At 44.9% G+C, this 26217-nt stretch overlaps 1 protein-coding gene across 2 annotated transcripts in view; it reads right to left on the reverse strand.

Annotated features, from left to right (window-relative positions):
* LOC115476310 (NACHT, LRR and PYD domains-containing protein 12-like) overlaps positions 1–15512 on the reverse strand; it is a 49042-nt gene extending 33530 nt beyond the window's left edge. For both annotated transcript variants that reach the window (XM_030212609.1, XM_030212610.1), the window contains exons 1-3: positions 15311–15512; positions 10665–11007; positions 6536–6631 (exon numbers count right to left, since the gene is read on the reverse strand). In XM_030212609.1, coding sequence (XP_030068469.1) covers positions 6536–6631; positions 10665–11007 — 439 coding nt within the window. In that variant the 5' untranslated portion in view covers positions 15311–15512. The remainder of the gene's footprint in view (positions 1–6535; positions 6632–10664; positions 11008–15310) is intronic.
* Between the last annotated feature and the right edge of the window lie 10705 nt (positions 15513–26217).

Raw genomic sequence — 26217 nt, forward strand, 5'->3', positions numbered from 1 at the left:
CTTTGAATTACTTTGTATTGTTAGCAAATTTAATTACCTCACTAATTACTCCCATCTCTAGATCATTTATAAACATGTTAAAAAGCAGCGGTCCCAGCACAGGCCCCTGCAGAACCCCACTATCTACCCTTCTTCATTGAGAATGCTGACCTTTTAACCCTACGTTTGTTTTCTATCTTTTAACCAGTTTTTAATCCACAATAGAACACTACCTCCTATCCTATGACTCTCCAATTTCCTCTGGAATCTTTCATGAGGTACTTTGTCAAATGCCTTTTGAAAATCCAGATACACAATATCGACTGGATCACCTTTATCCACATGTTTGTTCACCCCTTCAAAGAAATATAATAGATTGGTGAGGCAAGATTTCCCTTCACTAAATCCATGTTGGCTTTGTCTCATTAACCCATGCTTTTGAATATGCTCTGTAATTTTGTTCTTTATAATAGTCTCTACCATTTTGCCCGGCACTAGCGTCAGCCTCACCGGTCTATAATTTCCTGGATCACCTCTGAAACCTTTTGAAAAAATTGGCGTTACATTGGCCACCCTTCAGTCTTCCGGTACCATGCTTGATTTTAAGGATACCTTACATATTACTAACAATAAATACCATTTCTGGCACCGCGTTCCTAGGCGTATTTTCAAAGCACTTAGCCTTACAAAGTTCCATAGGTTACTATGGAACTTTGTAAGGCTAAGTGCTTTGAAAATGAGCCCCACATGGCCTTGGGTCTCCCAAATCTTCCTCAGTGAAGACCAAAGCAAAGAATTCATTTAATCTCTCCGCTATGGCTTTGTCTTCCCTGAGTGCTCCTTTTACCCCTTGGTCATCTAGCGGTCCAACTGATTCTTTTGAAGGCTTCTTGCTTTTAATATACCTAAAAAAAAATGTACTATATGTTTTTGCCTCCAACGCAATCTTTTTTTCAAAGTCCCTCTTTGCCTTCCTTATCAGCGCTTTGCATTTGACTTGCCATTCCGTATGCTGTTTCTTATTATTTTCAGTCAGATCCTTCTTCAACTTTCTGAAGAATTTTCTTTTAGTTCTAATAGTCTCCTTCACCTCACTTTTTAACCATGCCGGCTGTCATTTGGTCTTCCTTCCTCCCTTTTTAATTCATGGAATATATTTGGCCTGGGCTTCCAGGATGGTATTTTTGAACAGCATTCATGCATGATGTAAGTTTTTGACCTTTGAACTTTGTAGCTGCTCCTCTAAGTCTATCTTAAGTACATAACATGTGCCATATTGACTGGGTCAGACCTAAGTCTATTAAGCCTGTCCCTGGCAGTCTCCAATTCAGGTCACAAGTACCTGGCAGGATCCCGAAGAGCAGATTTATTCCCTATTTATTTACATACTTTTTATATGTTTATATTTAGCCCATGCCTTTTTTCAGTAGTAGGTGCAGTAGGTATTTCCTTGGCTTCAGAGGGCTCACAAAATAAGTTTGTAGCTGAGGTATTGGAGGGTTAAAAGAACAATTCTATAAGCTGTTGTCCCAGTTTAGGTGCTCCAATGCTGTGTGTTTAGTGCCAATTCTATAATGGCATCTTGGCGCCAGGATACGATTACAGAAAACAAGTGTAAGGCCGGCATTGGCATATCTATGTATAGATGCACCCTCATGTCTTATTAATGGCAGGTGTTAGTTGGTACACTTAGGTGCGCCAAGTGATGGGCATACTTCCTAGAATTGTCCCTTAAGGACTACCGTGTTTCCCCGAAAATAGGACATCCTCCGAAAATAAGACCTAGTAGAGATTTTGAATAATTGCTAGATATAGGGCCTCCCCCGAAAATAAGACCTAGCAAAGTTTTTGTTTGGCCCGATGGGACATGGACACAGAAACCTTAATTTTTTTCGCTGCAACCCAAGTGTTGCGAATGTACAGGAGGAGCGCATATAGCGCCACCAATGGGGAACGGAGCTACCGGTAGAATTTTTTTTTAAACGTCAGTAGGGATTATCCTGCGCCCTAAGCCCTCTCACAACCTCCCGAGACCCCCAGCCAGAACAGCCCGGCCCCACATTCCATTACCTTCGTGAAAATCCCCCATCTCCATTTCCAGCCTGGCCAGGGCAGCTCTGCTCCGCTCGAGTCCTGCAGCTGCGGTCACTGTGGGCGGACGAGCCGCGGCCTACTCTCCTGCAGGATACCGCCCCCCACTTCAATGCTCTTACGTAAGCCCTGCCCAACCAGCTCCAGCCACCCAACAGGAGCGCGCGGTCCCTAAGTGGGCGGGGCTCAGCTGCTACCGGTATGATGAAGGTCCATACGGTAGTGAGGATTGAGCCCAGAAAAAGGCAGCTACTGTGGGCCATGGCGGAAGAGGACAGCAGGGAGGCGATTCCAGTGTTGCAGAGCCTGAGGGGCAAGATCTGTAAGTACCCAGGAGCGGAGGGGATATCCCCGATCTGGCCAGAGTGATCAAAATGAGTTCTACTTGTCTCCCTCCCCCCCCCCTCCTTTGCAGTGGTTGCAGCCTGCCGGTGCACTGTTGCCCTCAGATCTCCGCGAGCTTTGGGAAGCGGACGCGCAGGTGCTTTATTTGTCAGGTAAGAGCGGGCGCTCTAAAGGAAGAGCCTGCCTCTGTAAAATAAAAGTGCTGTAGCCTGGTGCCGGTTGCGATCTTGGGAGCAAGTAAGAATTTGGTTTGTGTATCTGGCAAGACATGCTGCAAAGCCCCTCCTCAGAAAGGGACTTTTGCTCTTTTTTACTGTAGTGAGGTGCTGAGGTCCCTTGACAGCTGCCTGACTCAGGCCAGTTTGCCAACGCGGTAAGGTTTTTTTTTTTAACCGTAATACTGTACAACTCTACGTTGCCCTTGACCCCCTGCTGCGCTTACCGTGTTGTTATGGCTCTGGCCCTACCAGACATGAGCGCAAAAAGAAAGAGCTATTTCGTCGAGTACAAGAAAGGAATCGTGGAAGACTCTTGGGGCAAAAATCTTACTGCTTTCTGCAAAGAGAAGATGTTGAGTATCCGATTGGTCCGAAAATGGCGAGCAGATTACAGTAACCTCAGTCAACAAGTGGAGAATGGAAATGCTAAAAAACGCAAGTGTGGATCAGGCCGGCAACCATTATTTTCCGAGCTGGAAGACCTGATCTGTGATTGGGTTGTTGACAGGAGAGCAAAGGCTTTGGTTGTGAATAGGGCTCAGATTCAAGAATTTGCCCTTGCAATGGCACCACAGTTCGAAATAGCCCCTGAAGAATTCAAAGCATCACAACACTGGCTGGATAGTTTTCTTCAGCGAAGTGAATTGTCTTTAAGAAGATCCACAACACTGTTTAGGCTGGAAGATGCTGAAATCATTAAGCGTGCATTTGCATTCAAGTCCTTTATTGATGACGCTGACTTGTCTAAATACAATCTTTCCAACATGATTGCTATGGATGAAACTGCAGTGTTTATGGGCCAAGCATCTCAAACAACAATTGAACAGCGGGGTGCCTCCTCAGTGTACATTCCCTCCACTGCTTACGAAAGTGCACGTGTTACCTGTATTTTGGCAATTCGTTTGGATGGCACTAAAGTCCCAACTTTAATAATTTCTAAGGGCAAGAAGGGTAAGATTGAACGTGTTTCAGGCATTTTTATTCTTGAAACTGAAAAAGCCTGGGCCACACAAGCAGTTATAAGGAAGTGGGTCGATTTAATGCTGCCGCTTGTTACGCGAGGGAGCCAAAGAGGTCTGCTAGTCTGAGATGCAGCCAGCACACACCGCGCTAAAGACATGAAGAAATTTCTTCACGAAAGAAAAATAGATCAAATAATGATTCCCGCAGGAATGATGGCCTATCTCCAGACTCTTGATATTGCAATAAACAAGCCATTCAAGGACAATTTGCGCATGGAAATTAATGACTACATTGAAAATAGAATGGAGAGAAATCAGCGTGGAAACTTTGTGAAGCCTAAACTGCAAGAGGTTGTGACTTGGGTGAAGAATTCATGGGAGAAAATCACTGACAGTTGCATTGCAAATGCGCTACGAGCAGGCTACCTTGACAAGAAGTACTCATTTAAGGACAGTGCTATTGCTACACATGAGAGATATGGGCCAATGATTCTGAAAGAAATGGAGTCACAAGAAATTCACCAGGAAATTCAGGGTTTGGATTGTTTTGATGATGTTCCAGAAGATGATGACATTATTGTCATTGAATAAATCTTCCTATCGGGATTGGTACGGTAAATGTACCATCACAGTTTGTCTGGTTATGCTGGTTTGTGATGACAACAGTATGTAATAAATGTTCACTTTTTTTGTTCAACAATAAATGTGAATTCTTCTTCATGAAAATATAAGGCCTCCCCTGAAAATAAGACCTACCGCATATTTGGGAGCAAAAATTAATATAAGACACTGTCTTATTTTCGTGGAAACAGGGTAGATTCTATATACAGTATGGCGCCAAAAAAATCAGCGCTGAAAAGAAGTGCTATTCTATAAGCTATGCTTAATGTTAGGTGTGGTTTATAGAATAGAACTTATGGCCAGGAATCACACCTAACTGTAAGTATGGCCATTTGCACCAACTGAAATGTGGTTCAAATGTACACACCTAAATTAGGCACATATCTCTGTTATTCTATAACAATGTGCGTAAATTTTAGGAATGCTCCCGTTATACCCTTGACCCTCCTATTTCCACGCCCCCTTTTTCAGATCACGTTTAGATGCCAATTAAATCTAATTTGTTAAAAACCCAATTACTGCTGCCAATTATTAGTGCTAATTAGCTTATTATTCAATTAAATTGTGCATGCAAATTTTGGTGACTTTTATAGAATCAGGGGGTAAGTGATTTGTCCAAGATCACAAGGAGCATCAGTGAGACTGGAGTCTGGTTTCCTTTGATAATAAGCAGTGGCTTTCCCAAATCAACCTCTTTTTAAAACCAGCATTGCTAACTGCCTTGATCACATGTTCCAACAAAGGTGACAGAAGCCAACACTGGAATGCAATTTAAATATGCCTGGGACAGATATACACTGACAATAAGTCCCAGGCACAAGATATTTTTCAAAAAAGTAGAACAACAGCAAAGGCAAACTACTGGTGAATAAGAATGATGCCTTTCTATTAAATATTATTAAACTTTTGATTAGAATATAAACTCTGTTATGTGGGGGAGAGGGAGAGTGGGTTTATTGCAATGTAATAGGAGATGTTTAGCTTTATTACTGTTCACATAAAAATATAAAAATACAACAGGAAAACATATTGCTATATGTGAGGATACCTATTTAGGTGAATTCCTTGTATGGGATGAATCTCTATGTTTTGTACTTTTACTGTGTTTGTTTTGACATTGTATATTGGCTGGATTCATTCCATAAAGCTTCCTGTTATAAATAAAAATAATAAAAAAACAAGAATATAAATTCTGCTGTTAAGGCTACTGGATTATCAGAATTTAATACAACAGTCCTACTTGTTGAACTTGTCATTAGGCAGTAAAGTGTAATTCCTTAACAACAGAGTTTATATTCTAATCAAAAGCTTAATAATATTTAATAGAAAGGCATCATTCTTATTCACCAGTAGTTTGCCTTTGCTGTTGTTCTACTTTTTTGAAAAATATCTTGTGCAATTGTCAGTGTATATTGGTTAGTCACAGCAGTATGGAGGAGTGGCCTAGTAGTTAGAACAATTCTAGTAAATTTAGAAGATAATCTCCTCCTATTAGAGCTGTTTATATAACAAAAGTGAAAAAATGGAGAAGATATAAAAACACAATTAGCGTTTTTTGACCTAAAGGTGTTGCCTCAAAAACCCCCGGCTTTGTATCAAACAAGCTCACGGGGGCTGGGCTGTTTCATCACAGGCAAACACCTCGGGTATAAAGTAATTTTTTGTATAAATATATACTCATTTCTTCTATCATTGATATTTAGACCATAGAGAGCTATTTAGCTACTTAGCTTTCACTTAGCTTTTCAGAAAGGTCCGAAAATACAAATTTTCTGTTTCTTGATATGACGCCAAACTCGACCATGACCTACGATGGCCAGCGTTTCGTCACCTGCCTCAGGGTCATTTGGTCTGCGTCTATCTAAACTCGAAATCAATCACTTCTACGGACCAACTAGTAGTTAGAACACCAGTCTTGCAGTCCAGAGGTAGCAGGTTTAAATCCCACTGCTACTCCTTGTGATCTTGGGCAAGTTACTTAACTTTCCATTGCCTCAGGTACAAACTTAGATTGTGAGCCCTCCTGGGACAGAAAAATATCCAGAGTACCTGAATGTAACTCACCTTGAGCTACTACTGAAAAAGGTGTGAGTAAAATCTAAATAAATAAATATAGACTGTCCCTGCATGTTTGAAGGTTCCTGCTAATTGATTTATCATTATATTGGGACAGATATACTGGCAGTCTTTGTGCAAATGGGCTGTCATCTGCCATCATTACTATTTCACAATTACTCAGGAAATCTCTTCTTGAAATCAGCATAAGACATAAGCCTTCTAAAATAAACAATCTGTAATTTTAAAAAAATCCACTGTTACCTGGAACAGCCTTTTCAGAGAGCTGATATTTTTTTGATGTCTTGCTCTTGAATTTCAGCCAGCATAAGGGACCTTTTTTGCTGATTTTGGTGTTCCCTGAAAGATTGGACAATAAGTAAATGAATATTACTACTCCAATCTGTCAGGTCAAGAAATGCAATGAACACATCAGATAAACGTCTACAACCAGCTGTGGCAGGACTCCACAATCTGCCAATGACAGGAGGAGCATTTGGAGTCCTTGGTCCAGTTTAATTCCATTCAAACCTACCAAAGGGTTGATCTATTCTGTAGATTTAGCCCAATGACATTAGAGACATAGCTTTTGGAGGGAAATAATAAACTTATTTTGGTCAAGGTCTTCTTCCCCTAGAGCAGTGTTTCCTGTTATCCCTGGAGTACCCCCCACCCTGCCTGTCAAGTTGTCAGGATATCCACAATGAATATGCATGAGATTGCTTTGTATATATTTCCACCATTGTATGCAAATCAATCTTATGCATATTCATTGTGGATATCCTGAAAACCTGACTGGCAAAGGGGTACTAAGAAGCAAGAGGACAGCTGATCTGTAAACTCCAACATGAAAACAAGCACAGCAGATCAATAGGAGATACAAATGAATCATTATTGGTGAAACACAAACCAAAATAATGCCTGACATAGCACATAACGACTAGGAATAAAGCATGATTGAATTAGCCGCAACTGTTTCATTTTTAAAAACGTTGTCTGAGAAACTTATGAAATAATGATGTTTCATCTCCAAAGCAGAGTCCAAAATGACCCAAGAACTCTGGAAGTTAAATCCACTGTCAGTTGAATTCCATCATAACAGGGAATTGTTTTTTAATATTTTAGTAACTGACGTACCAAACCACAAAACCTTTGTCTTATCAGTATTAAGCTTTAAACAAAAAGAAGACAAAAGACTAACCTTCCTTATACAATCAGTGATTCTAGACAAAGCGATATCATAGGTAGAATTAACTGGCATCAACAAAAAGATGTCATCAGCATATGATAGTATCAACTCCTCAACCTCCAGAGAAATTGCCCCAAGTGAACTCATATAAAGATTATACAACAACGGGAATATGGAGACCCCTGTGGAACTCCACACAACTGTTTCCAAGAAGAAGACGACATCCCATCTTTGTAAAAAAAATATTGGGAACAAACAATAGAAGATGGTAAACAAGGAGGGGTAGTATAATGATTTACAAGATGAAATAATTTATTCATATTAGGATGATCTAATCCTTCTAATTTAGAGTAATAAACTTGTATGGCTGAGTTTACCTATTTCTTGTAGGATATAAATAACAATTGTCATCTTGTTTTATTACTTGCTTCTTTTGATTTACACCATATCCTTTCAGATTAGCAAAATTGTCATTTCAACTGAAGAAAAGTTTCAGAAAACCATGGAGCATTATTCTTCCTAGCACACACCTGGATTTTAAAGGTTCCATCAAGCATTCTTGTAGTTTGTATCATTGCGGTTAGTTTATTTGGATTTATTTCAGGATTAATTTCTGAAATAATCAATTGAGAGAGTACAAAGTCTCGGAAAATCTATTCATCTATCAGCCTTTGAGTTAATCTACTCCTTCTTTCTATCTTATTTTGCAAAGGATCAATTCTAAAGTTCAAAGTAAAATTACAGCAATAATAATCAGACCAAGATATAGGCACCCAAGATTAAAAAAGCAATTAAATTAGTGGGAAGTGCCACTAACCAGATCAAGAGTGTATGTCCCTTAGAATGAGTTGGAGCAAAATCAGGTAAATTAAAATGTACATTACATAAATATAGAAACTCAGACACAACAGTGTCTGAAGTATTTTCAAGATGCAAATTAAAATCACCAAGAACTAATAAATAAGAATTTAGTGCTAGTATATAAAATCTGTTCATATAAATCAGAAGAAATTAAAGACCACTGACAAGGAGGTCTATAAACTAATAAAATCCCTATTGAATTTGATGTTCATTCTTAGGCATTTTGATACCGTTTGCAATTATTTGTCTGTAGTTTTGAAGGACTGTTTGCCTCATATTTTTCCTACCTCTGTTATAGTATATACATGTACATTTTAGGAGGAGCCAATAAGGGGAATTTTATTATGCATAAATCAGCCGCCTTCATTGAGTTACACAGTGATTGGTGTTTAGCCTGCCTCAAGAACTGATTCTACTTTTATAGCCAAATTTTAGGGGACCTATAATCCAGCCTGTGTGCTTAGGGAAAGACTGAGGGCAGGGCCGGCATTGGGAGGGGGGGGGGGGGATAGGGGCAAACAGAGCAACTGCCCTGGGCCAGTGGAATGGAGGGAGAGATACTGAACAATGGGTGGAGGAAGGAAAGAGATGCTGTGTCAAGAGGTGGAGGGAGGAAGAAGAACAAAAAAGAGATGAAGTAATGATGGACCATGGGGGTGGGCAATGAGAAGAAGAGAAGTGAACTCATGGAGAGCAGGAGGGAAGAGAAGTGGGACAGGAAGATTCTAGGGGCTGGAGGGAAAGGAACAGGGAGAGATCAGGCAATGAGAATGGGGTGAACTACAAGAGTGGAGAGAGAGGGGGACATTCTGGAACTGTTGGAGAACCATGTGGTACAGGTCAAGAGGAGATGACAAGGAGATGAGTGAGAGAAGAATAGTGAGTACAGAGGTAGAAATGTGGAAATGAGGAATGCATGGAAGGAAATAGGAGGCTGAGAAATGGGAGAACTAGGGACTGAGAGGAGATGGAAAATTGATAGTTGATAATTAAAAAGAAGGAGAAGGGTGAGAAAGAGGGTGAAACTTGAGTGGACAGAGACAGAAAAGAAAAAAAGGAGGAAAGCTGAAAGGGAAAAATCAGTATGTTAGAAACAGGTGCAGTGAGGGAATGGAAAAAGAGAGGAGAAAAGAAAAATGGACAGGAGACACTGGAAAGCAAATTAGCAGACAAGAAAGTAGAAAAGGGAAACAGGGACCAAGATGATGGAAAAACAAAAAGTCCAAACAAAGGTAGAAAAAAAGAAAATGTATTTTGAATTTATTAACTGGAACATGTTATCTTTGGGATATGTGCATCACAGATGCTTTTGTATTGTATTGTATTGTATTCTTGGAGGAGGGGCCTTCAGCCCAAAATGGGTGGGCACCAAATTTTTTCCCTGCATGAATACAAAATATAAATACCTGAGCTGGCAGGGATTTCCAAGCCCCTCCAAGTGAAGGCCTCTTCCTCTGGTCTAGCAGCCAGAAATCTGCAAGCTCTGCAGCTGGTGGCAGTATCCCCGAACTGCCACTGCTGCCCCTCACCGCCCCTCACCATGAATGTTTTTTCTTCATGTGTGTGTGAATGTGAAGCAGGTGCAATATGTGTGTGTGGAGGGGGGGCAGCTGCAGCTCTGAAATACTGCTGCCAGCTGCAGAGCTTGGAGAGTTCTAGTCACATGACCTGAGGAGGGGGAGGTTAGGCTTGGGGATTTCCACCAACTACAGCAAGGGAGATGTTACGTTTGGGGGGCCTAAGCACAAAGTGGGGGAAACAGCCCATCCCCTTGTGGTTATGCCACTGATTGTGTTCCTTACAAAATGAAGTGCATTTCTTGTTTTATTTCTCTAGTGTTGCTGTACTTGCCGAGTTTAATTTCTTGGGGTTCCCAGTTCAGTTTTAGTGTTCATATTTTAATGTCTAATTTGTGATCCCTTGTTCCATATTTGGTGAAGGTCTCTCTGTTTTGTGTGTGAAGAAGGTATTTAAAGTTGTTTTATGTGTAGTGGTAATGGCAGGTGGGGAGATCGGGGGAAGAGAGAGGATTGGGGGGGCCCCCTCCTTAATTTCTGCCCTGGGCCCCAGTATGCCTAACCCCAGCCCTGACTGAGGGAGTGCACATTTTTACCATGACAGATTAAAAGTCTGCTTAAAAAATGCAGCAGGTTGAGTCACTCCTGGTTCTGTCTGATCACATCTATGGCCTTTTAATTCCTGCTTTCACAGAGAAACTGGAACAGCAATTCCATGCTGGCAGTGGACCAGCACTGATCAGCCCCCTGAAGTGAAATTGAACCAGTTGCTATCCTGAATCCGAATGCACTGGCTCAACCTTCCACCACCCTGCCTCCTCCCTACCTGGTTGTGCCTGGATCTGGTTCCTGCTGAATTCTGGGTTCATGCAGCCTGAATAGTTTTCCTCTAGCCAGTGCTGGAGTTCTGGGCAGTAACTCTCCTGCACTTTGCATAAGACCTGCAGGAACCGCTCACTCCGAGCCTTGTCTCTGCTCACCAGCTCCAGCAGGGAGACAACCTGGTTCAGCTTGGGCTGCTTCTCCAGCAGGTTGAAGTACTCTGCCTGCGACAGCACACCATGGTCATACAGCCAGCGCAACAGCAGCTCTGGGTTATTCTGCAACCACTTTCCCAGATCTTCCCGGTACCTCTGCATCAACTGGCTGGAGCTAGGAGAGCAAGCCATCTGAAGAAAGGGAAAGGTGAACAGGGTGAGAGAAATATGCATAGCTTCCTCATCTCAGAAGGCCCTGCAAGCTCTACTATTACCCTTGGCTGAATACCTCAAGCCTGCAGTTCACCTCTGAGCTTGGAGACAATTAAACTAACCTCGCCTCTAAAGTCCTAGACCATGGAGAGGAAAGTAAACTAAAAGGATTTTAGGACCCAGTAACCAGACAGATGGTAAATACAAGTTACTAGTGGTTTATTTAAACCTAATTTGGGGTATGGAAAATGTGATGTTCTTAACACATTAGGTTCTTTTGTAACATAAAAATGCATTTAAACATAAACTAATAACAGAAATTTTCCTAACAGGTGCAGTAGTAGAACAACAACAACAACAGTTAAACCAACAGATAAGTATTAACCCAAGTATCTTATTTGTTCTCTCTCAATCTATAAATTTCCTTTATAGTGTGTGTCTCAAGAATCAATTATTTTGAATTACTTTGTCTTTTAGATGTGAACATCCAAATTCAGTCTCTACAACAGGTAAGTCAGATTAAACTGTGACCTTTCAGTATCCTTTTTACGTAGGAGTGAAGACTTATCTTTAGCCTTTCTTGGAGCTTCTTCTTTCTTCTCCTTGCTTGTACATTGGAGCTCAGGATCTTCTCTTTCAGTACAGGAACCTACCGTCTCACCCTTGAAATGAAATCAACAACAAAAAACTTCCTTCCTGACTAACAGCAGGAACAACACTAGCTGGGATTCAGGGATAACTGTGGCTTGCTAACTAACAAAATAAATAAATAATAATTGTATATCCTTAAATAGTTTATCTGTTCTTGTACTGAGTTCCCTAACTAAGGAAGTGCACTCTTCATTGGATCTTGTAGTCATACTGCCCACAGCAACTTGTTATCTCCAAGCTCATACAATCTTCCACACTCATGCACCAGCAGACCATGCAGAACACACATACTGCAAGCCCAATCTTAAGCTTGGAGACCAGTTTTCCTAGTGGCTTAACTGGGATTAATCCACTTGCATACACCTGTTTTACACAACCTTGCACAGGGTCTCTCCACCACAGTCTTAACTGCAAAACTTTTAAACAGTACACAAACAAAAAAAAAAAAACAGTTTAGTTCTTTCTTTCTCTTGTTCAAATCCAACACCGTTCACCTTCAGCACACTTCACCTGCATTCAGTGTTTCAGCACTAAACACTAGCAGAGAAATTTCCGTTCAGATACTTAAACAGCACACAAAAAAAACCCATCAGTTTTAGAACTGCTCAAATCCAACACTTTTCTCCTTCAGCTCACTTCACCTTCATTCAAAGATTCAAAGCTCACAGAAAAACTTACTTTCACATACTTTTCTGCCTAGAAATCCTGTCAAGCACTCAGAGCTCTCCCAAACACATCTTTCCTCTTCAGCCCCTCCTCCACTTCCTGGCAAGCTGTTGCCAAGGGACACTGGGTCTCTGAGTCACCAGCTGACCTCTGCAGGGCCGCCAAGAGACTAGGCCGGGCCCAGGGCAAGGCCACCCCGCCTCGGCTCCCCCGCTGCTGCTGCCCTCGTCGCTCCCCCTGCCACTGACACCCCGTCGGTCCCCCGCTGCTGCCGCCCTCCATTGCTGCAGTCCTCGGTCTCACTTGCCTGCCTCCATGGCTCCAGGCCCCCTGCATTCAAAGCGGCAGTCGCAGATTGTCTCTCTTCTGGCCTTCCCTCCCTATGTCCCACCCTCGTCTGATGTAACTTCCGGTTTCCACGAGGGCAGGACACAGGGAGGGAAGGCCCGAAGGGAGGCGATCTGTGACTGTCGCTTCGAATGCAGGGGGCCCGGAGCCGAGGAGGGAGGCAGGCAGGTGAGACCGGGGACTGCAGTGCCGGCGGCCTGACCCCGGTGCTCGGCCCCCCTTGGAGGTCCGGGCCTGGGGAATTTTGTCCCCCCCTGCCCCCCCACTCGGCGGCCCTGGACCTCTGCTGGCCAATAAGGTGTAAGAACACAGGGTGTTTGCCTCATGGACACTAATTAACATTATTTCACAATCTCCATTTTGTAAAATAACTTTCCATCGGAAATAATAGAAAAGTTATATTTTTAGACAAAAACCCATAAAATTTCTATACAATCAGATCAAAATATCTTACAATCATTGGTGTCATCAAACTATACATACAGTGTATTTTTTTATATGTTTAAACACACAATTAAATATATTTACAGACTTTTATCATAAATCTGTCAAAACTCTTATAAAACTAGAAATGTTCACTCAAATTAAATGCTGCATCACCCCACATACATGCCCAAGCGATGCCCACTCAAAAAAAAAAAAAATCCAACACTCAGAGCATTGGGGCAAGCCGCAGACAGTGCAGCTCCATGCAGGAAGTCCAGAACCACTTCTGGAGTCACAGCACTGGCCACCAACAATCTCTGGGAGCCCAGAGCCTCCCCCGGACCCCAGGTAAAAATAAAAAAAATATATATATATAACCTACTGGGTTACATATGGATAGAAAGAGAGAGAGAAAATGATACAGAGAGATCATAGTTTATTCAGAATGCAGCAGCAAGACTCATAGAAGGTTACAAGTGACAAGACCATATCACACCATTTTTGCAAAAACTTAATTGGCTACCAGTACAATACAGGGCTAAATTTAAAACTCTATGTCTGATCTTCAAGGACCTGAAAGGAAATGGCCCTGAGTACCTGAAAAATAGGATGATTCTCCATACACCACCAAGGACTTTCACTAACCACACCCTCTCCAAAAGACATTACACGATGTGATACCCAAAAGCGAGCCTTCTCCAGAGTAGCCCCCACACTCTGGAATGCACTGCCTAAAAGGCTGCGCTTAACACAAGACTATCTCTACTTCAGGAAGCAGGTGAAAGCTTGACTCTTCAACCAGGCCTTTACTGGAAGAAGTAACTAACTCGTTAGTCTCACTCACATAAGGAGTACTCAGGCTGCATATACTGCAGCAGGACATGTTTATCCACTCTTACCCTAGCTAAGATAACATTTAACCATTTCTCTGCCTCATGTGCAACTTTCTTTAAATAAATCACCTTACTTTCTAACTCTTCCTACTTTCTTACCCTTCTATATGTTACATCTTTGCTTTACCCTTTGCTATCACTTATAATGTTTTATTACGTATTGTGTTGACATTGTAAATAGTATACCATGCCATACTTTGTATTGTTTTTGAATATTTTTACTGCTGTAATTGTCTATTGCTCATGTTTGATCTATTCTTACCGTACACCACCTTGAGTGAATTCCTTCAAAAAGGCGGTAAATAAATCCTAATAATAAATAAATAATCCTATATAATAAAACGCACCTCCAACATTCTGAAGCTGAGAAAGTGAAGCCTTCAAGCCTTGAAGCATTCCTGCAATGTTCTGGAACTACATTGTCGTCAATTGAGGAGATGGAGCCTTACAGAGCGCACGAATGCTTCAAGGCTTGAAGGCTTCACTTTCTCTGCTTCAGAACGTTGGAAGTGCATTTTATTATATAGGATGTGCTCGGTGCTTTTCTGTAGCACATGGGGGGAATTTAATATATGCTGATTAAAGTGGAGGAGTGGCTGGAGGGGGGCAGGGGAGATAGGGCAATCGCTGGGTGGCTGGGGGGGGGCAGGGGACACAGGAGAATCGCTGGGTGGCTGGAGGGGAGGCAGGGGAGATAGGAGAATCACTGGGTGGCTGGAGGGGGGCAAGGGAAAAAGGAGAATCGCTGGGTGGCTGGAGGGGGCAGAGGAGAGGACAATCGCTGGGTGGCTGGAGGGGGGCAGGGAACAGAGGAGACTCGCTGGGTGGCTGGAGGGGGGCAGGGAACAGAGGAGACTCGCTGGGTGGCTAGAGGGGGAGCAGGGGACAGAGGAGACTCGCTGGGTGGCTGGAGGGGGGGCAGGGGAGAGAAGAGCATCAGTGGGTGGCTGGAGGGGGACAAGAGAAAAAGTAGAATCGCTGGGTGGCTGGAGGGGGAGCAGGGGAGAGAGGAGAATCGCTGGGTGGCTGGAGGGGGGACAGAGGAGACACACTCGCACCCAGCAGTCTCACTCTCTCTCTGTCACACACACACAATCGCACATTCACTCTCTCTCTCACACAGTCAATCTCACACATACTCTCTCAAACATACACACTCCGAGGAAAACCATGCTAGCGCCTGTTTCATTTGTGTCAGAAACGGGCCTGTTTTACTAGTAAATAAATAAAAAGGGAAAAGAAAACAGGAAAAGAACTATAAACACTTGGACATGAGAGGAAAGGAAAACACAACTTACTGTGAGATGTTAAGAAGTTCATGCACTGGCAGCCTTATAAAGGACATTCACTACAAATGACTTGTCCTCCTTATCTCTGGTGCCCCCAGTCCAGTCTCCCCTACTCCCCCAGCAGCTGATCCATGAGGTAATTGGTCTGCTGCTTCTTTGGCACAATGTAAAAAGCTGTGCTTTGTAGGTAAGAGCTGTGCTTTGTAGGAGAGTGGTGACGCAGACTGCACAGAGTGAAAACCTGATCTACGGGAATGTGTGAAGTCCCATCCCACTTTCGGATCTACAGGGAAGATATGAGCAGAGGAAAGGGCTCTGTTCAATTTTATTCTATAGCAGGATTGTCCCTGGCTCAAATGTTTATATGTTGACTTTTCTCTATGACCTTATCTATTGTTATCCCAGAGACACAATGATTGCTAGAGTAAATTCAACACCTCACCCTCTTCTCAAAGAACCAACAGACCTGGTACAGCATGGACAGCACACACACTGCCCACACCACTGAATACACATTGCATGGGCAGCAGCACTGCAAGCTTCACACAAACACACTGCCTCACCTCTTATAGCACAAAACACACACACACACTGCCTCACCTCACCACACACATATACACTGTCTCACCTCATAGCATGTACACTTCGGGCAGCAGCACTCCAAACATCATACACACACACTACTACTACTACTTAACATTTCTAAAGCGCTACTAGGGTTACGCAGCGCACACACAAACTACCTCACTACTGAATACACATAGCATGGGTAACAGCACTGCAAGCCTCACACACACACCCACACTGTCTCACCTCATATAGCACAACACACACACACACACCTGCCCCACTACTGAATAAACACAGCATGGGCAATAGTACTGTAAGCTTCGTATACACACTGCCTCACTTCATATTGTGCAATACACACTGCCTCGCTTCAAGTACACTATGGGCAGCAGTACTGCCAGCTTCACACACACTACACTCCCTGCCCCACTGCTGAACACACACACACAAATACACGCACACTGCCTCATCTTACACTACGGGCAGCAGCTCTGTGTGCTTCCCTCACACATTCTCACACACACACTGCCTTGCTGCAGTACAGGTATAGAATGCTCAGTAGTAAGCATTTCCACCCTCCAAACACACATGGAGGACAATTACAGAACTGGTATATAACAAACAATAGCAATGTACCTTCTCTCACAAACAGTTTCATCACAGAACAGGTACAGCGCAGGCAACAGCCATTCAAGCATGCTTCACACACATTACCCTATCACACAACTGCTACAGTACAGGCATAGCACTGCACGTTTTCCCTACACATACTGCCCCACCACAGGAATGGTATACCACGAGCAGCAGCAGCAGCAGTGCAAGCTTCCTTCACACAACACTCACAGTGCCTGCCCACCACTAAACAGCTACAGCTAGAGCTAGCGCTCACAGACTGAACCAGTCCTAGTTTTGCCTCATGGCATCTATGGAATGAATTGTGGTTTTGGATTCTCTAGGATAGACAGGAAGTTCAAACCCATTGATGCTTCAGAGCAAAACCAGAACCATTTCAGTCTGTTCCTGTTGATCTTGCTTGGATAAACCTGGAAAATGCAAACTCAAGAAAACTGGAACCACTGCCAGAAGTCTGAGACGTGTAAGTTTTTCCAGAGAGCTGAGCAAAACTCCAAAACCAGCAGTATGGGGTTCCACCCGAATTCTGAGCGTGGGTGCCATGCTGGTACTACAAATGCTCAGGAAGCTGACCTAGACGTATAGGCAGTCAGACGCATGGACAGAAAAGAGGTTGGGAGGGGAGGGGGTTGGATAATTAGGGAGGGGCATACTGCCAGTCCTAAGCAGGATAGATTAGGGATAGTGAGGGAGTAAAGGATAATAGGAAGGGGGGGGGGGGGTTGAGGGAGAGGTAGGTAACAAGTGGGAAAGTCCAGGAAGTGGGGGTAAAAGGTGTGGCCACAGGAGACATTAATGGGCCGATGATCAGAAGCAAACACAGGCGCTAAAGGCTATTAACGCCATACTAGGACCCACGTTTGCTACCGCACCATGATCAGAGCCCCCTGAGCATGTGAAACAACGCGCTCGCAGGCTCTGACCACAAGTAGCATGCAAATGCATGCTAAACTGGTATTTTATTATTCCCGATGATCAGCAGGCAATGCACCAGATATTGGCGTGCTGCCCGCAGCAAACCCTGCACCCACTCAGAGTTTGCATTAAGGTTTGCAGAACATTAGGGAGGAATAGTGAGCCCTGTCCGGCATGCATACCCCCAATGGAACCCCTCTGTAGGGGCCCTCAACCCCCCCCCCCCACAGGAACCCTGACCCCCCACCCCAAGCCAGCAACACAGAGGCTGTAGGTCCAGTGGATCTCCAGCCCCCTAACCGCTCCTCGCACCCCAATAGAAAAAAGCCCTGGTGGCCCAGTGGGCTACGAACACAAGCCCCCCCTTCCTTGTTGTCTATTGGCCTCCTTCCTCACCCCCACTGTACCTGAGTGGCAGAGGAGAAGGTAGTACACGCCCTAGTCTTCCAATGCCGCCTTGAAAATGGCAGAGCCCAGCCCTGGATGCACTGGGCAGGGCTGGATACCACCATTTTCAAGGCAGTGCTGGAAGAGGAGGGTATAGAGGAGGCAGGAAAGGGGGCCGCAAGACCACCAGATTGAGGGCTTCTATTCGCGGCCCACTGGGCTACCAGGGATTTTATTTGAGGGGTGTGAAAGGGTTTAAGGGGTCTGGAGATCCACTGGCTCTCCAGCCACCCCCTGTGAACTTGTGTCAGGGGGACTGGAGGTCTGCTGGACCTCCAACCCCCGTGTCACTGGCCTGGGGGTGTGGGGGTTCAGGGGGCACTAGACCACTAGGGCCTTGCATTGCAGGGGTGTCTGAGGGTCCCATGGACCTCCAGCCCCTGTGTTTGACAGCCCAGACCTGTCAAACAAGTGCGGGTGGATTGAAAATCCTCCTGCACTTTTACCCTATAATTAGCGATAATAGCGTGCTTAAATTTGCATTCTATTATATCTGATCATAGGGATGGTAAAGCTACGTTTAGATCATCTGGGAGGCAGGGCTGGTGGTTGGGAGGTGGGGATAGTGCTGGGCAGACTTATACGGTCTGTGCCAGAGCCGGTGGTGGGAGGCGGGGCTGGTGGTTGGGAGGCGGGGATAGTGCTGGGCAGACTTATACGGTCTGTGCCCTGAAAAAGACAGGTACAAATCAAGGTAAGGTATACACAAAAAATGGCACATGTGAGTTTATCTTTTTGGGCAGACTGGGTGGACCGAGCAGGTCTTTTTCTGCCGTCATCTACTATATTACTATGTAAGTGAGGCATTTGCAAGAGTGTGATCGCTATTTTGCCGTCTGCTCCTATGGCTCAGATTGCTCTGCTGCCTCCTCTTACCTTTTTTCGGCTTTTCACTTGGGTATTCGCGATTCGAGGCTGCCGCTCCTCCAGACATGTGCACTGTGTGGACTGCGGACACGTGGACAGAAGGCTGCTGATTCCACTGAGATGGATGCGCTACTTGCTAGTGAGTACAGCGGTGTTCTCAGGTTAGTAATGTGAATTTCTGTGGGCCATTAGCGGCAGCTGGGGGAGATAACACAAAGGTGGACGTGACCTTCTGTGAGGGGCAAGCATTTAGTTGAAGTTTGGGAACACGGGTTGGCTGGCTCCTGGAAGGAGAGTAAGATAGAGACGGGTGCAGCGTTAACCACACGTGCTGCCTCTTTTTGCTGTCTGACCCTAAGCCTTAGGTGGGGAACACTGAGAAGGTCCAGGGCACATAATCAATGTGCACACTGATGGTCACTGGAAGCCCCAAACTCCCACATGCTGTGCCATTTGTTTCATCCTGACATACCTGCTGGAAGCGTCATACACCCGGGTACAGTAGCTGTGTGAGCATCTCAGAGCACGAGCTGCCAGAAGGCCAGCATGGAGAAGGTCCTGGATACAATACTGGGGAGTCCGCAACCCATCACGTGGGCTGCCAGTAGACTTGAGCAGAAGCTCAACTGCCCAATGTGGGGATCTTTCCTGAGCTTGCGATCTTTGCTGAGCTCCTCTTCACAAAAGTGGAGACAGGGAAGAAGTGGGAAACTACAGACCGGTAAGTCTCAAGTCAGTGGTAGGAAAAATAATGGAGTCGCTGCTGAAGGAAAGGATAGTTAACTTTCTAGAAGACAACGGGTTACAGGACCTGAGGTAACATGGATTTACCAAAGGAAAATCCTGCCAAATGAATCTCATTGACTTCTTTGACTGGGTGACAAAAGAAATGGATGAAGGCCGTATGCTAGATGTAATCTACTTGGATTTCAGCAAAGCCGTTGATACAGTCCCCCACAGAAGACTCGTGAATAAGCTGAAAGGGCTGAACATAGGACCAAAAGTGGTAAACTGGATAGAAAACTGGTTGACTGACAGGTGGCAGAGGGTGGTGGTGAATGGAATCTGCTCAGAGGAAAGGATGATGAGCAGTGGGGTTCCTCAGGGGTCGGTGCTGAGGCCCATTTTGTTTAATATATTTGTGAGAGATATTGCTGAAGGGTTGGAAGGAAAGGTTTGCCTTTTTGTGGATGACACGAAGATACCCAATAGAGTGGATACCCTTGAAGGAGTAGAAACAATGAAAAGGGATCTCCAAAAGTTAGAAGAATGGTTGAGGTTCTGGCAGTTAAAATTTAATCCTGTTCACACAGGGGGATATAGCTTTGTATTAGAATATGATCAATGCCTATTGTTAGTCACAAAGTACTCCACTGAAAAATTCAACCAAACATGAATACATTTATTGTTACCCATATATATGCATACATTGTTCACAATAACCCTCGGTTCCCATGTAACTCACTTCCACATGCCTTTCACAGTGTCATCCACACAATCAAACCAATCTCATATATTGTTCACCACAAACTTCAATCCACTGAAATTGCATTACAATACTTGCACTTAGAATTCAACTCTGATGTATTCCCTTGGCTTTTGAAAATATTAAGGTTATCAATAGAAATCAAACAAAATAAAACATGGAAAAGAAAATAAGATGATACCTTTTTTATTGGACATAACTTAATACATTTCTTGATTAGCTTTCGAAGGTTGCCCTTCTTCGTCAGATCGGAAAACGAAGAAGGGCAACCTTCAAAAGCTAATCAAGAAATGTATTATGTCCAATAAAAAAGGTATCATCTTATTTTCTTTTCCATGTTTTAATTTGTTTGATTTCTATTGATAACCTTAAGAGTGGACTAACACGGCTACCACACTCCTCTACTTAAGATGGAAAATATTAAGAAATGTTCCCGGCATTCATTTCGGTCCAACAGTTCCAAAATGGCTGTGGGCTGCTCTTGCTTCTCAGCCCTCGTTTTTGTAATCCCAAATTCAAAGTCAAAGTGACAGTTGTTTCTAAGTGCTCAGACTCCAAATGCATAGCATGATGATGAGTCTTAATGTGTACTCAAACCACAATTACACCATTCATAACTGGATATCATGTTTGGCTATCTTCATAGGTCCACTGTGCGGCATCTAGAAGGCTTCCATGAAAACCAGTTGATAAGGTCACCTAAATGGCCAAACTTCCATTCCTCTTTAGTTCCTCAATGCGAGACCACATTTCGTGGTTTACTTCATCAGGAGGAACCACTCCCCATAACCTGTAACGATTCAATAATACATATCCACTCCAAATCATCTCGGAATCTCAAAAACCTATCTAAATTTTAACCTTGTATCATATTTATAAATACGCTTAGTGGCTGCTTACCATCCGGGCTACTCTGCAAGCGGGGGATCCAAAGGTCCGCCCCCAAACATTACAACCATACTTTCCTGCTCCTGGGATTAAATACCCCCATTAGAAACGCCCCTCAGAAAAAATTGCCTTTGGGAGCCACCATATCCCACGCGAAAATATAGCGCTGTTCTATAGCCAGCAATTGTGTACTGATGTCACCACCCCTAGAAGGGGCGACTTGCACTAATGCTAAACACTTTAAATCCTCTATCGCATGGTTTTGTGTGGTCCAATGGGTTACCAAGGCTGCTTCTTTTTTATGAGTTCTAAGATTACTAATGTGCTCGGCCAGTCTGTGTTTTAATTGTCGCTTAGTATGACCAATATAGTATAGCGAGCATGCATGGACACATAATGCAATACACCACTCTTTCACTGTTACATGATGTATTACCTTGTAGATAAAAATTTTTGGTACAACTCGGTATTAAAACCCACTTGGTGGTAACTGAATATTTGCAATAAACACATTTCACACAAGGAAAATGTTGGCCATCTGATTTATTAGGAGTGGATCTCTTTAACAGTTCCCCCAGGTTCGCTTTCCGACGGTAAGCAACCTTGGGGTGCTCACTGAATTCTGAATGCACAGCTAGAACATGTCAATATTTGTGTATTAAATGTCCTATTTTAGGGGCATGTTGAGAAAATGGAAGCACACAGGCTAAAGACCTATGTGCAGGTTTTTGCCTAGGCAAGAATAGCCATGGTCTATGAGCATACAACGCTCGCTTGTATGCCTTTCTAAGAACCCCCATTGGATACCCTCTTTGCACAAACCGATTCATCATGTCTTTTGACTGAACTTTAAATTCATTAACTCAAGAGAACAATCACCGCAACCTAAGAAATTGGCCGACAGGAACACCCCTTCTCAACGTTGCATGATGATGACTTGTATAATGCAGTAGGGTGTTCCTGTCAGTCTTCTTTCTGAAAATCGTAGTATGAAAACCATTACTATTGGTCTTGATGATCTTAATAACCAAAAATTCAATTTCATATTTGTCAATCCGACAAGTGAATTTGACATGAGGATCAGCAGTGTTGAGGCTATCAATGAAGGCTAACAACTCATTTTCAGGTCCCTGCCAAAACAATATGACCTTGTCATACTGGGAAGAGGTATATACATGCTGCTTTTCAAACTGAGTCATGTAGAGACAGGCTAAGGAGGGTGCTACAGTAGCCCCCATTGCCACTCCACACTTTTGTATGTAAAATTTATTCTGAAATTCAAAATAATTTCGACCAATAACCCAGGACATCAATTGCCGCAATACTATAACTTTTGATTCTGAAATTAACCCTTCAGCCAAATATTCACATGCTAACTGAATCACTTTATTCTGGGGTAAATTGGTGTACAGAGCCACTACGTCTAATCCAACCATGTAAAAACTGTTATTGTCAATCCTTTGATAATCCACTTGTTCTAACAACTGTATGAAATGAATAGAGTCACGGACATATGACTCCGCATGACTAATAAACGGGTTTAATAATTTGTCTAAAAATTTCGAAAGAGGCTCTAAAACCGAGTCGCAAGTAGATACAATGGGGCGTCCAGGTGGGTCCGACACGGACTTATGAACTTTGGGGACAAAATAGATGTAAGAGGTTTTAGGATTAGGATGGCATAAAAATTGTTGCTCTTTAACAGACAGAATGCCATTCATGAGCGCTGTATTCACATATTCATTAATGCTCTGTTTTAATTCCTCAGTAGGGTCATAATCTATTTGATCATAATATTGACTTTGTTGAAGCTGTCTCAGTCCCTCCTCTACATATTTTTGTGTGTCCATAACTACCGTGGACCCACCCTTAATTGCCCTCAGAATAGTCAATTGGAAAGTTAAGTCAGAAGTCTGAAAGTCGTCGGCTATCAGAGGGTGATGTTCTTCTCTGCTGGGGAGGTTGTCCCTCACTTTCTTTGTCTCAGGGTGTCTGATGCTGCATCAGGCCACTGTCATGTCTAGTCGGGACCTCACCTCTTCGGTGTTTGCACCATAGACTTAGGTTCAGATCCTCAGTTCTTGTTAGCAAGCCGTCTGCTGTGGTTTTAAGGGAGTTCTTTTCCTTAGCAGGGGGGATTTGTCTACCGGAGACCAGTGGTGTAGCCACAGGTGGGCTTGGGTGGGCCAGGGCCCACCCATTTATGGCTCAGGCCCACCCAACAGTAGCACATGTTTAGTGGTAACTGGCGGAAATCCCAAGCTCCATCAGCTGAAGATTTCCCCCTGATGGTAACGAAAACGCTACTCTCCACAACACTGGCACCTGCACATGCTCAGTTTTCAGTGCATTCTTGCTGCCAAGGTGGAAAGAAGCATTTTCCCACCAGCTGAGATTTTTATTTGGTGGGGGGGGGGGGGGGGAGAACACTTGGTGTCCACCCAATTCTTGCCTAGGCCCACCCAAAATCTGCTGTCTGGCTACGCCCCTGCCGGAGACACCTGAAGTTGTGTGAAGTCTGGGGACTGCTGTGATTCCACGGCAGGATCTCCTCCCTCCTCTGGATGTATGCAGCTGCAGAATGGGGTTTGAGAATTTTAAGGGTGCCACAGGTTATCACATATGCTCAGGTTTATATACCAGTGTACCTGCCTGGTTATCTAGGACAACATTCCCACTAGGGTACGCCCCACGAGTACAGGTCAGGTCATTGGTGAGGTAGGTGGAATGTGCATTTACATTCAAATAGCAGCAGGTCTCCATCTAGATACAATTTCAGATCTGGGCTTCAGAATGTTAATTGATGCATCAAGTTATCTATGCTCAGGTATACACCAGGGTACTAGCCAGGTTATCGTGAATGACAAGTATATCATTAGGCTCGGAGTATTCCATGGAAGAAATACAGGTTCTGGTTGATGTACCAGTCTCCTCTAGACTACAGGTCCTTGGTTAGGTATGTAGCTTAGGTGTCCCTCAGAATTTGCTTGTTAACTGTACTTATCATACGTCAAAGTCCCAACCACCATGTTTACCAGCCCACTGGTGGTGTTATATAGAACATAAGTGGCAAGCAACAGATCATGACAGCTAGTGTTGTATGCAGCCATGTTATCCATGCTTGGCAGATGCATAATCTTCTTTTCTAGCTACTATCTGCATCTGGTGGTGTTGTCCAGGGGGTACTGGCAATACTGTTGAACTATAGGGCTCATGTACACCCTCTAGGCCAGTGATGGCGAACCTATGGCACGCGTGCCAGAGAGAGCATGCAGAGCCCTCTCCCTTGGCACGCGCGCCATCGCTGGTCCGCCCACTCTCCCTCCCTCCCAGCACCAGGCCTGCCTCCCGCCCTCCCTCCAACCAAACAAGCAACCATCAACCTGCCCGCCCGTCCTCCCTCCCTCCCTCCCAGCACCAGGAACCCCCCCTTCTCCTCTTAAATTTTAAAAGCGTACCTCCTCGGAGTTCATTCAGGTGGTGTGCGTCGACAGCGGCAGCGAAACACGTGTTCTTCGCTCAGGGTGCCTTTAAAATTTAGGAGGAGAAGGGGGGGTTCCTGGTGCTGGGATGGAGGGAGGGAGGATGGGCGGGCAGGCGGGTTGATGGTTGCTTGTTTGGTTGGAGGGAGGGTGGGAGGCAGGCCTGGTGCTGGGAGGGAGGGAGGCAGGCCTGGTGCTGGGTGCTGCTGGGTGGGAGGGGGGCCTGATGCTGGGTGGGTGAGTGGGAGGGAGGAGGGAGGCCTGCTACTGAGGGAGGCCTGCTACTGCGTGCTGGGAGGGAGGAAGGCCTGATGTTGGGTGCTGGGTGGGAGGGAGGGAGGGAGGGAGGGAGGCCTGATGTTGGGTGCTGGGTAGGAGGCAGGCCTGATGTTGGGTGCTGGAAGGGTGGGAGACCTGATGTTGGGTGCTGGGTGGGTGGGAGGGAGGGAGGCCTGATGTTGGGTGCTGGCAGTGGTGTGCTGGTAAATGTTTAACAACAGGCTCTCTCCCCGGTCCACCTCTGCGCCCACCTTCCCCGTCCACCTCTGCGCCCCTCCCCGTCCACCTCTGCGCCCTCCCCCCCAAATTGCAGAGCTGGTTATAGCCAGGGAGAGAGCCTGCGGGGGGGCAATTTAATTCATGTTTAATGTGGGATAAAATGCCATAAGTAAATAAAAATAAACGTTGAGCACCTGATTCTCAAAGTGGACATATTCCAAACACTATGAAAATAAAATGTTTTTTTTCTACTTTTGTTGTCTGGTGACTTTGTTTTTCTGATCATGCCGGCCCAGTGTCCGATTCTGCTGCTATCTGTCCTCTTAACTCCATTTCCAGGGCTTCCTTTCCATTTATTTCTTTCCTTTTCTCCTTTCTTCTTCATTTCTGGTCCTCAGCTCCTGCCTATTTTCTTCATCCATGTGCAGTTTTTCTCCTCTCTTCCTTTTCCCTCTTCTCATCTCCTTCTTCACTCTTCCCTCCCCTCCATCCATGTCCAGCATTTCTTCTCTCTCCCTTCCCTCTCCTCCATGCATGTCCAGCAACCCTCCTCTCCCCCTGCCCTCCATGCACCCATGTCCAGCAGCAACCCTCTTCTCCCCTGCCCTCCATGCACCCATGTCCAGCAACTCTCCTCTCCCCTCCATCCACCCATGTCCAGCAACCCTCCTCTCCCCTCCATGCACCCATGTCCAGAAACCCTCCTCTCCCCTCCATCCACCCATGTCCAGCAACCCTCCTCTCCCCTGCCCTCCAGCCACCCATGTCCAGCCACCCTCCTCTCCCCCCTGCCCTCCATCCACCCATGTCCAGCGACCCTCCTCTCCCCCTGCCCTCCATCCACCCATGACCAGCAACCCTCCCTTCCCCTGCCCTCCATCCACCCACCCATGTCCAGCAATCCTCGTCTCCCCCTGCCCTCCTCTCTGCCATCTTCCAGCCCTCTCCACTCCCCTGGTCGTCCATCTTCCGTCTGCCCTCTGCTCCTGCGCAAACAGGAAATACGTCAGGCAAGGGCGGAGCCATGATGTGAAGGAACGGAACGAAGGCAGGAACCGAGCTGAGCCTGCTGCCTTCGCTTCAACGCTGGCGCGCCTCAAGGGAAAATAAAATTTTTAAAGGCAGGGCGG

Source organism: Microcaecilia unicolor, chromosome 8, assembly GCF_901765095.1.
Source record: "Microcaecilia unicolor chromosome 8, aMicUni1.1, whole genome shotgun sequence".
Lineage (NCBI taxonomy): Eukaryota > Metazoa > Chordata > Amphibia > Gymnophiona > Siphonopidae > Microcaecilia > Microcaecilia unicolor.